Source organism: Lepidochelys kempii, chromosome 4 (assembly GCF_965140265.1).
Source record: "Lepidochelys kempii isolate rLepKem1 chromosome 4, rLepKem1.hap2, whole genome shotgun sequence".
Lineage (NCBI taxonomy): Eukaryota > Metazoa > Chordata > Testudines > Cheloniidae > Lepidochelys > Lepidochelys kempii.
The window spans coordinates 55,360,699-55,372,716 of NC_133259.1; the positions used below are offsets into that span (position 1 = coordinate 55,360,699).

The following is a 12,018-nucleotide window of genomic DNA, read 5'->3' on the forward strand; positions in this document are numbered from 1 at the left end:
CTTCTTCTTAAACCTCCATTCTGACTATTGTTAACTCATTTTGCTGTCTCTTTGCTGAAAATTAAAGATATGATTGTAACTATTGCTTCCTGTTCATGTTTCTCATAGGATTTTCTTTCAGCATCAGGTGTTGTAGTTTCACAGAGAAGCACTCAACTTGCTGACTTCTTCCATTTTATTTTTTCAGAAAAACTAACACTTCCTCCAGTTTCTTAATATGCTGAATTCAAGTAGCTCATGGTCACACCCTCCAACCTTCCTCCTTTTCCTAATCAGATCCTTTATACTCATTTTTATAAAAAAAATAGATAAAGAACAGATGATATGGAGTCTCTACTTCTGGATCAGAAAGCTGTCTTCAGTGTAAAATGAGGAACCTCTTTCATGCCTGTTGAGTTGTATTGGTCACTGTTTGTTAAGGATTATTAAAATCCTCCTTGAGCAGAGTATTCAGTGACTTAGTCTCTGAGGTTTTGGCTCAGTAACTTTTGTTTCTTACTCGTCTCCCTCTAAGAAGTTGAGATCTATTTAAGGCTATAAAAAAAAGAAAAAAATTAAGGCAGTATTAGCACTGGGTCACAAAAATAGGACAACTACCACACAGCTACTGAACTGAGTACAGTTGGAAGAAAAACCTTTCTTTCCTACATCTTTTAAAAAATATACTAAATGTAAAAAATATCTGCTTACAACAAATGAGCATATATGATAAGCAAATTTTGACTTCAGCATAAAATTGAACTTGAAGGATTGCAGAGAATGAAAAATACACCAATGGAAGATTGTGACTTTGCTGCTCTGTCTAGAGAAGCCCTATGTGCTCTACGGGAGTTTGATTTCTAAAGTGCAATAATGTGGCATATTAATTTGGTCTATGTAGACCATGCTGGTGCTCACTAAATGTACTGACAGCACTATGTTAAAGCACACAAGGGATTCTTTGTGTAGACCATGCTGATGCGCGCTAGACCAATCAATATGCAGCATGTTAGAAATCACAGTCCCATAGGGCATGTAGACAAGCCCTCAATAGTAGGATTGATGCCAACAGCACTAGGGATGTAAAAGGTTAACCAGAAAGTATTAGGCATAATGTTAACCAATCTTAAGCGTTAACACTGGCAGTCCCGTGCTGGCTGGAGCGACCCCAGCGCTGGCTGCCCTGTGCTGGCCGGAGGAGCCCTCATCCCAGCCGTGCCAGAGGGGCCCCAGCCCCTGCCATACCAGGCCAGCTGGAGCGACCTCAGTTAACTGATATAATTTAATTGTTTAACGGTTAACTTTTTAGACCAACATTTACATCCCTAAACAGCACTGCTTTGCTGAAACCTGGTAGACACTAGGGAACATTTCTTAAAAAATATATATAGTTAGCAATAGAGAGACCCTTAGTGTAGACAAGGTTACAGGGGCTGTAGACTTCAGCTGCAGGAGCCTTGTTTAGAGTATGGCTACTGAAGTTGCCAATACTGGTGTAGAAAATCTCCTTGATGAACCTATTTTTAAAGTTTTTTGAATAGGTAGGACTAGAAGTCCAGAGCAGATTATGCATCTGGAACAATTTTGTCCATCATAGTTTTCTCACTGTTTCACTTACTCTTTCCTGTTTTTCTGCATTGGATTTGACTTCCCCAAAAGCATTAGCAGGAGTACCTGAGACCCCTCACCTTCACTGTTAATTTGCTAGGCTATGGGTGAAAGTCTGCAGGAGCAGCTCAGCACTATTCCACTTCTGGTGCACATGTGCTCAAGACTGGAATCATTTGGCTAGCAGTGCCAATGAGGTCATGCATGAACCCTGACTATCATCATGCTCCTGTACTGGGGTGGGCAAACTACATTCATGGGCCAGATCCAGCCATTTTAAGTCAGCCTGCAAGCTCCTACCAGGGAGTCGGGTCAGGGGCTGCACCATGCAGCTCGGCCCTGTTCTTTCACTCCACTTAAAACATGGGCCAGCTTAAAACGCTCCAGGTCGGGGACCGCCCTGCTCCGGTGCTCCAGCTGGGGCGCTGGGTGGGGGGCCACACCATGTGGCTCTGCCCCACTCTGGCTTTCCAGCTGGGGCACCGGGTCAGGGGCCTCACATCTAGGAGCCAGAGAAGGGATATGCCACTGCTTCTGGGAGCTACTTGAGGTAAGTGCTGCTCAGAACCTCCACGCCTGAGCCTCTCCCCAGCCCCAACCCTCTACCCTAGCCCTAATTCCCCTCCTGCTCTCCAAACCTGTCAATCCCAGCATGAAGCACCCTCCTGCACCTCAAACCTCTCATCCCCATCCCAGAGCCTGCACCCCTGATCCCTCTCTGTCCCAGCCCAGAGCCCCCTCCTACATCCCAAACGCCTCATCCCCAGAGCCCTCACCCCCAACTGCACCCCAACCCCAATTTTGTGAGTGTTAATGGCCTGCCATACAATTTCTATTTGCCGATGTGGCTCTTGGGCCAAACTGTTCCTCAATTCCTTCTTACTGCCTATAGTGGCAGGGCAGAACACCAGCAGTGTCTACAGCTTGAAGCACTTCCCCAAAAATCTCTGGCTACAGGTCAAAAGGGATAGCAATACTGAGTAGTTAGCCATCCTTGGGGATCTTCTGGGCTGTTTCCACTAGGAGGAGAAACTGATGATGGAGTCAGGTATTTTCTTTGATGCAGTTCTCTTTTCATGAGGAGGACTTTGGATGTTCTTTGTAAACAAACAGGAGACTTTTTTTTTGCTCATTGTTCCAAGACACTTTCCAGCTAGAAGACTACACAAAAGCTCTTAGCTTTTTCACAATACACAGTCATACTAGATGTGCTCCTGTGACCCTGGTGCTTCCTTGCTGCCTTCTGTGTTTTTCTCAGCTGCTTTTTACACACATCCCCACAATTCCATCCAGCAATACCCAGCACTTAGTTTGCATTCAATCCCCACTGAAACTTCCACCCACATAGCTTAGATGCCTGACTAGCCTTGCATGTGGCATGTGTGTTTCAGGCAGTGGCTCCTATTGTTTTAGCTATTTTCTTCCATAAAGCAGGGGTGGGTAACATATGGCCCATGGGCTATATCTAGCCCATTGCTTAATTTCATTTGGCCTGTAGGTTCCCAACCCCTGCCCCATGGAATGTTTTATATTTCCCTCTCTCCAAAAAAAACCAAACAAATCTAAATTAAGTTGCTTTTTATTTGTGTGGAGCCTGTGATTTGATTTTTTCTGTGGGCCAATGGCCTCTGATAGAAAAAAGGTTCTCCACCCCTGCCATAAAGGATCTTAATTTCTTATATTTATCCTGAATGAAGGGTGGCTGTTACACTCACAAGCTTCATTCAACCCCCAGCATTACAGTACATGAGATATGTTAGGCTTGGTAGTGTAGAGTGTGTGCGCCAACCAGCATTTAGATTTTTTTTTTTTTATTTCTTTGCTCCAGAAGAAACTTTTCCCTTATAGTAGGACTCAGTTAAAACTTAAGTATCCCAGCTTTAAAAACTGGCTTTACTGTGAAATAACTATGCTGCTTAAAGATTGCCACAAGATTTTTTTTCTTGGGTAAGGGACATATAACTGAAAATCTTTCAAAAAGGACACAGAAGGCTAGTGGCACTCACCTCAAATTTTTCTTCTACATCGAGGTTTGTCTCATACCTAGCAAACAAGCCATTCTCTCTCCATTTTGAACGCTCTGGGTCCAAGAGTGCTCTAGTGAAATGTGGCTCCTTTCTCCAAGATGACCCTGGCAAGATAGCCAGGTCCTATTCTAAACCATAAGAGTGGCAGCAAGGAACGTTGTTCCTCCCCCCACAGATGCAAGCTTGAAGAGGCTATGGTCACACCTCACCCCAGTGTAAGGGGACTTTTTGACCTGGAGTGAGTACCACCGGAGTCCTAAAAAAGACCAGTATTAGACTGTAGGCACTGTCTCAGGAAAGGACACTAGCTGCCCCTAATACTGACTCTGTGAGGCTGGCAACTCACTCAATACCAATTGCATTAGTAACACTGACTGGTGCTGCCAACCCCTACTCTGCTTCTCACTTCACCATCCTCTTATTATAAAATCACCCATGGCACTGGAGGATCTCCAAGTGTCTGCTGAACATTTCCTAGGAGTTCATTGTATTAGATGTGCAAATGTTTATGTACTGTGGAAATGTGTGTAACATTTCTCAGGAGACCTGACTAATGTAAACCTTGGGAAATGAGCTTCAAAAACAATGTGCTAGACACTGGGATTCTTAAGAAATACTTGGGTGGTGGGGAAGGCAACTTCTCATCTCCAGATCATATAGTTGCACCCTGAGAGTTTTTGTGCTTCAAGAGGTGGAATCAATTCTATGTCTTGGAGCAGGGAAGAAGTTCCTCTGCAGTACAGAGGGAAGGGGGCTTTATTCCAATTATTTTCTAATTCTGAAGAAATAATGGGTATGGTACCTGATTATGGACTTGAAGGCGAGTCAGTGCCTTCTGTCATGGTCCTGGGATAGACTACCTTGCTGAGACCTCTTTGCCATTCCATCAAGGGGCAAGCTGTTGCCTCCACTTCTCTTTGAAATGCAGTCCCACGGTCCAACCACCCCCTGGCTGGGTCCTTTGACTGCATCCCTCTGGTAGCCAGCCATCATATCTAGCAGGCCCAACGGACTTGTCACCTGCAACAGTTCTCCATTGGGAATCTGTGGACAGAGAGAATATGCAGCGACGCAGAAGCCAAAATGGGATGGCAGTGACTTGGCCAGACTTTTCTTCCACACACCAAGGAGAGCCTTGAACAGTGTTAAAGTCGCAAAGAGTCCTGTGGCACCTTATAAACCAACAGATGTACTGGAGCATAAGCTTTCGTGGGTGAATACCCACTTTGTTGGATGCATGTAGTGGAAATTTCCAGAGGCAGGTATAAATATGCAAGCAAGCTGACACTATGTGCTGACACTATTGGCACAGGTGAAAATCAAACTATAACTGTATCCTTCCCTTGCACAGGAGGAAAGAAGACATCAAGGCAGACTAAGCACTGCAACTTAATCTGTCCATAAAAACTCACTCTCAGACTTCTTTGCTCGGTCGGAATAGCCAGGCTTTGGCAGAGAATTCAGATTTACCTTTAATAAAAGCAGTGTTTTATTGTGCAAAAGCTGCTATTTGTATGGAATGGCTCAGAGCTTGAAGAACTATATCTGGAGCTCTTTCTACTACATAAAAAATGCACTCTTCCCTTTCTTTAAGGTCCACAGTCTGTTTAGAGCAGGAAACAAAGAAATAGTGACAATAGGTTTCGTTTTAGAATCTTAATGTGGAAAAACTGTCTTGGTCTTTGCTTTCTTGCCATCGAATTTGAGAAGACAGCTTATTTTTCTTTCCTACCCTATTTTTTGCCTTTGTTTTTGAAATTTTCTAATTCCCTTCAATTGTACCTCAACTTCTTAATCTTTGCCATGTAACAAAGTTAACATTTCTCAAACTGTAGCTAGTGCATGCGCCTCTTACACAGTAGTGAAGCATTTGTCAAGCGGTGCATTCCAGTGCAGGACTTAAGAGTTTGTAAAACTCTTTTCTAAGCAGCAAAATAACCTCATACAAGAGCACCCACCACCACAGAATCTGAGTATACTGAACATTTAACAATCTTGATGAACTTGGTAGGTAGGGAACTAGTATCCCCATTTTCCAGATGGGTAAAGTGAGACAGAATAAGTGACTCAAAGTTCACAATAGTACAGTTCCTGGTTCATCTAAACTTCCCGAGTCTTGGTTTCTTAACCACATGACTATCCTTCTACCCTGCACAACAGCTTCATGACTTTGACAAGTGTTTCTTAAGAGTAAGTTCAACTGTGAATAAACTTGTGCTGCTGCAATTGTAGGGGTAGTGCAGACTCAGGAGGACAAAACCCAGGGGGCCTGGAGGCAGTGAGAAATAAATGTATACATAGTAAGATCTACAACTGGAGGGGTGTGTGGGGGGGGAGAGTTTAAGAGAAGGGAACATAACCATGTAGGGCATTCACGAGTTTATTTTAAAACTGCCTCCTTAATACAGCTTTATGCAACTTAAAATAGTGGCCACAAACTAGGTGTGGGATTGAGGGGAGGATCTAATTGTGTCACAATATTGCATTCTATGTATGTAGATATTTATACAGTGCTTACTGCTAAGGTATCTGAGCACCTTACACAAAAAGAAAAAATTGTGAGCATCTCTGCAACAAAAATTACAGCTTCCTTTGCAGCTTGTACAAAGGAAAATTGGAGAAATAATCAATTCAGTTAACAATGAAGCTTCCTGCTGCTGAGGAAGACATAACTTCACTATAACAGTTCAAAATGTCCTTGCATAATGGCTTGTAGTTCATCAGTAGGTCCTCTTTTTTTTTTTTTTTTTAAATTAAATCAATTTAAAAAAACCCTCTTGGGCCAAAACATAAAACCTAGATTTTATGCTCTTCTATTAAACACCTTAAATGCTGAGCCATTCTGCTAATGTGCATAGATAATTTTCTTTGATTTGAACATATCAATCAGTTTCCAAGTGACTACTCTTCACTGCTTTACTGTGATGCTGACATTGCTTTTATAGTGCTGAACATTGAGCACAAGTTCATCTCCAAGCTGAACTTGGATCGGTTTGTCAAGAACAACTGCAGCTTGTTTCCAGTGGGAGGAATCACTTGACGTATCCAAATAAATATCTTCATCTAGATGTATATGATACCAAAATGGAATGGCAGTGACTTGGCCAGACTTACAAACTTGCACCTAAAAACGAAAAGAGGTTCTGTAAGGAAGTAGAACTCTAATTTTTCACTGATTTTATTTGTATTATGGCAGTGGCTAGATCACCAAAAAAATCAAATACAGTGGTTCAAACCTGTTCAAATCTACTTCAAATTGGCTTGCATTGAAATAGCTTTTGTACTGAATTTTTCAACCATGGTAATGAGGAATTGAAAAAAAATTGTGCCCGTTCAACTTACCTTTACTTCTCTATTGGAGCTGTTCAAATAGGGATTCATGAGATCTAGTCTTAGCAGCTCTGCTGGCTTGCTTAAGGGCACACATGGTAATGTGGCAAGATCCAAAAATACACAAACAGGCACCTAAGGAGGAATATACCAGGCTTTCAGGCTTAACAATTATACAACAGCAACTTTCAATTTGTGAATTACTGCATTGCTTCCAAAAGGAACTGAACTGTTAAAATAACTATCACTTCTAATCCTTTTTAAAATCTGGCCCTTGTGACACAAGTTGCATAAGAAAACAGTCTCCTACCAAAGCTGTTTTTTTGAACACTGAAGTGTTGGAAGTCATAACTTTTACTGGTTTCAGAGTAGCAGCCGCTTTTACTGCTCTCCATATCAGATCACAAATCACTTCTGTCCTACCTGAAGCATGTGTCTTGACTTCTATTATAGTAAATTTACATCAGTATCTATGCACAGAATTTAAGTTATAAAATATATTGAAGAAATTAATCCAACATCATTAATACTTCCAGCACTGCTTTTTCTTAAATTCCTTATATTGAGGTTATGGCCCTCAGTTGGGCATTTATGGGTTTTGAGAGCTATGCTTGATATTGAAGCATGTTGCTAACTTCCTACCTTGAACTGGTTGATAAAAGGTGCTATATTAAACCCAAGTGTGGGTTCAGTCCCTTGAACTGCACTTTCAAGTACTAAAGATTGCGATTCTACGAGCATCCCATACATCACCACGTATTGTGGGAATATCTTTCCTCCAGAGTGAAGCAAACACCTATAAAGAGAGATAGAGATGTTTATTGCCAAAATGTGTTCTCCTGCTAGTAAGAAACTAAATCAGGGGTGGGCAAACTTTTTGGTCTGAGGGCTACATTGAGGAATAGAAATTGTATGGTGGGCCATGAATGCTCGCAAAATTGGGCCATGAATGCTCGCAAAATTGGGCTCGCAAAATTGGGGTGCAGAAGCTCTGGGTGGGGGTGGGGATGAGGCATTTAGGGTGTAGGAGGGTCTTTGGGCTGGGACCGAGGGGTTCGGAGGGGGATCAGGGCTGGGGGTGTGTGAGCTGGGGTGGGGCTGCGGGTGAGAGGTTTGGGGTGCAGGAGGATGCTCCGTGCTGGGATCAAGAGGTTTGGAGAGCAGGAGGGGGATCAGGGTTGGTGTGTGGGGAGAGGCTCAGGGGTATAGCCTCCACACAGCGCTTACCTCAAGCAACACCCGGAAGCAGTGGCTTATCCCTTCTCTAGCTCCTAGGCACGGAGTGGCCCGTGACCCTCGGAGCGGGGCCATGCCACGGCTTCCAGGAGCCGCATGGTGCGGCCCCTGACCCGGCACCCTGGCTGCAGAGCCAGAGCAGGGCCAAGACGCATGGTGCAGTCCCCGACCCGGTGCCCCGGCTTGAGCACCAGAGCGAGGCTGAGACGCGTGGTGCAGCCCCTGACCCGGCACCCCAGCGAGAGCTCGCAGGCCGGCTTAAAACGGCCCGCGGGCCATAGTTTGCCCATCCCTGAAATAAACTGACTGCATTAAGGTCTTGATTCAGAATGGGTACTTAAGTTCCAATGAAGTCAGAAGTGTTCAAATGCTTCCCCAAATTGGGGCCTAACAGCTTTTCAGATCACTCCTAATCTAAAATACCTTGTCAAATTCCACACTGTATTATACCAGGATTCATTTTCTTTGAAGGCTGGTTGACATTTTATCTTTGACTCGGGGAACTCAAAATATTAAATACCCAGTGAAGAACAGTGACAGGTCAGGTGGAAGAGCACTGGAGACAGGCCATTCTATGTCAGTCCAAGCCCTACCCTTCCAGGCCACTACCCTGCCAGAAGCTGGGATTGGATGACCAGATCACATGATAATTGCTCTGTTCTACTCATTCTCTCTGAAACATCTGGCACCAGCCACTGTCGAAGTCAGGATACTAAATTAGATGGATCACTGTTCTTACCTGGCATGGCCATTCTTATGTAGAATGTAGTTATTTCAGTAAGATGGTGTTATAGGCTATTAAGGCTTCAAATACAAGGTCTGGTTTATTTACAACACTGTGACTCCTGAGACAATACTGAAGGATTGTGAAAAAATGGCAACATAAGCTGGGAAAGAGATCACTAGGGCACTGTTCAGGAAATCCTGCTTGAGAGTCAATCCCTTGTGCAGAATGAAAATGGCAGGAATTCAGTTAATCCATGATGTGCCCAGGATAGTGCTAATTATATTAAATCACCCACATGTGGGATGCCAGCAGTGTTTTAAATATTTAACAAAATCATTCTCAATACACATAAGAAACAAAGTTAACAGTATTCTTGTGCTAGACTCAGAGGCTTCTTCAGTTCCCTGACACAGACTGCTGAGCTGTCAAGAGCAGCAGCAAGTAGGCATTTAATTCTGCATTGACTTTGTGTTCTCCTTGTTTTCTAGCAGAGGTCTCTTTACAAAGGCACTAGCAGGGACAACAAATGGCAAAAAGAGAGAGACTTACTTCCTTAGCCACATCTTCACAGTCTCTGACAACTGATGTGAATGTACATATGACACAATCAGAACCAACTTCCCCAAAAGGGCTGATACAGCAAAATCACGCCCCCTTGATATTATTATCCTGACCTCACTAAAAGTCTGGATGAATAGATGAAAATGTTACACATGCGCACACACCCCGCACCACCCCAACAAAAGCCCTCTAAAACTGAAAATTCATCCTTTCTTTCTCTAATATTCCTCCCACTGTTTGTTTTTGCTCTTCTTGCTATTTTCTATTATTTTGTCTTGTATTTTCTTCATTTCTCTCTAGCTTTGTGTTACCTTTTCGTCTGTTCACTATCCCTTTTTTCCCTCTGTCTCTGTTCTAGCTCACATGTATCTGTCTCCTAAGAATTTCAGTCTGTTCCACAGCAGCTTGAAATGTACAAGATTCTGACCTTGTTCTATCACTCAGATCTCTTAAAATTTCATGCTGCTGATAACAGCATCAGGACAATTGTTGTTTAGATTTCTGGTATGGTAAGCATAAGATCCCCCCCCCCCTTTTTTTTTAAATCACAGTGATAAATTTCTATAAAAATGGAATAATTTAACCGATTGTCTTTGACCAAAATACTTCCAAGCTTCAGTCAGACTGGCTGAAGCTTGGAATTACTGGGGAGGTTCTCTCTCACCTTGAGAAGATTTATAAATGTCATACAGTACCTGGATATTGCTGCCTTTTCCATCACCTCCTGCTGGATTAAACCTGAAGTCTCTATGACATCCAGAATTATAATACTCCACAGTTTGTCTGATTTGGGTCTCTGTAACACCACACTCTCATCCTCCAAGTGGCTGAGCCAAAACTCTAATGTTTCTTTAGGGAAATGGTTGGCTTCTGAAATTATGTTAAGGGCTATTTGATGCTGCTCTTTTTCAACAGAACTGTAAGCTTTAACTGGTCCAAGTTTGCCAGCAATTATTGGCAGAATCGAAAAGCCCTCGGACACATCTAATACATACAAAGGGTCATGAGTTGTATACGAGGAGTTCTTGTTTTGACTCTTTTCAAAGTTCATCTCTCTATCGTGACCATCAACATCCATTGACAGAGATTCTCTCGTTGGGATCAAGGATGACAACACTTTGCCAATGGCAGCATTAAAGCATTCATGGTATGGCACGTTGTTCAGAAGTGCAATTTCAGTGGATTCCAGCATGCACTCCTGCCCCATGCCATCCGGTGTGCTAGTAGTTTGAAGACTAGCCAGAGCACTACATAGTTCAGCCTCATTGCCCAAAGCCAGTGTGTTCTCCCTTTCAATGTCCATCCCATACTCTGAAGTTAAAACAGAAATCTTCTGGATCCTCAAGTAGCAATCTTGGCAGCATACTTCCATCATCACAGTGTCTCCAGGTTTCACAGAATAATCTTATCAAAAAAGTACAAAAAGGTACATTAGTAACTTTCAGAAATTATAAGGGAGTGTTCATACAAATGCCTAATCTGTGGTTTTAGGAAGCAAAACCTACACTAGAGCCATTTTCCATCTACTATGAGGAAACTACTGATATAGCATAAGAGGGAGAGAAGAGGGACAGTGATGGGTGGGGAAAGGCTAACTAAGTTAATAATGAAGTAAGGATTGCGAGGAACACTCAGGGAGACTGAGGAAGAGAAACATGCTGCTATGGTTAGTGATGCATTGTCCTCTTTCCCTAATATGTTCCCCTATCTCTGAGGCAAATTGATAGCATCTTTTTAAGACTAGTTATTATCAAATAAACAAAATATAAAAAAGTTAATAGTATTGCCATGGAAAATCCACATACCAGGAAGGCCCTGCACAGGGTAGACTGCTTGTTCCCAGCAAGTTTCCTCACTGGGACTTGTAGATAGACTGTGCTCATCATCAAGTTGTAGTACAAACCAGACCACAATAGCATCCAGTATACCTCCTTGAGTGACAGGTACGCTGAACTTGCAAGGCTTCCTGGTTGCCAGGCTTTTCAGTTCCTGACCATGATAGCAAATAGAGAAATAAAACTTGAGTACCTCTTCCCCAAGAATGATGGCTGACTAATGTTGAGAATGGAATGTATGTCAGACTCCTTTTTACTGTTGGGAACGTAAATTTAGAGCTTGTTTTTAGAATTAACCCCAGAAGCAGTTAATTGAATTTCTGAATTTTGTACTTTGATATGTAACCCCTGCTCCCAACTGTTAGTGTGTCAACAGTTTTATGTTGTTGTTTTTTTTTAAAAGGGAATATGTTTGAATGACACTATTTAAGAACCAACAGTGGGCATGAGAGGAGAAAAAAACGAGTGAGTTGCCAGTGTATGGAGAGGTAATTCCATTGCCAACAGATTGCTGGTGGCAAAAAGCTGCACAGTCATGAGTATTCACTTGTTCCAAACAAATAAAAATGAATAAATTTGTTTTCACCTACTGTGTATTGTATTTATACCTCTTCACACAGTAAGGCTGGAATCTGCTTTATTTGAAGATCTAGGTCAGTGTTTCCCAAACTTGTTCCGCTGCTTGTTCAGGGAAAGCCCCTGGCAGGCCCAGCCG

General features: G+C 42.7%; 1 protein-coding gene across 7 annotated transcripts in view; it reads right to left on the minus strand.

Annotated features, from left to right (window-relative positions):
- Window positions 1-173: 173 nt before the first annotated feature.
- Window positions 174-12,018, minus strand: part of PRMT9 (protein arginine methyltransferase 9) — a 28,952-nt gene continuing 17,107 nt past the window's right edge. For 5 of the 7 annotated variants that reach the window (XR_012158587.1, XR_012158584.1, XR_012158586.1 and 2 more), the window contains 6 exons: window positions 11,274-11,457; window positions 10,164-10,872; window positions 7,587-7,740; window positions 6,957-7,079; window positions 4,417-6,738; window positions 174-534 (listed from right to left, as the gene is read on the minus strand). Coding sequence is in view for 1 of the 7 variants with exons in the window: in XM_073341302.1 (XP_073197403.1) it covers window positions 6,523-6,738; window positions 6,957-7,079; window positions 7,587-7,740; window positions 10,164-10,872; window positions 11,274-11,457 (1,386 nt within the window). In the remaining 6 variants the exon portion in view is untranslated. Of the gene's footprint in view, window positions 535-3,150; window positions 6,739-6,956; window positions 7,080-7,586; window positions 7,741-10,163; window positions 10,873-11,273; window positions 11,458-12,018 lie in introns of those variants that run through there. The other 2 variants (XM_073341302.1, XR_012158588.1) reach the window with 2 other exon arrangements.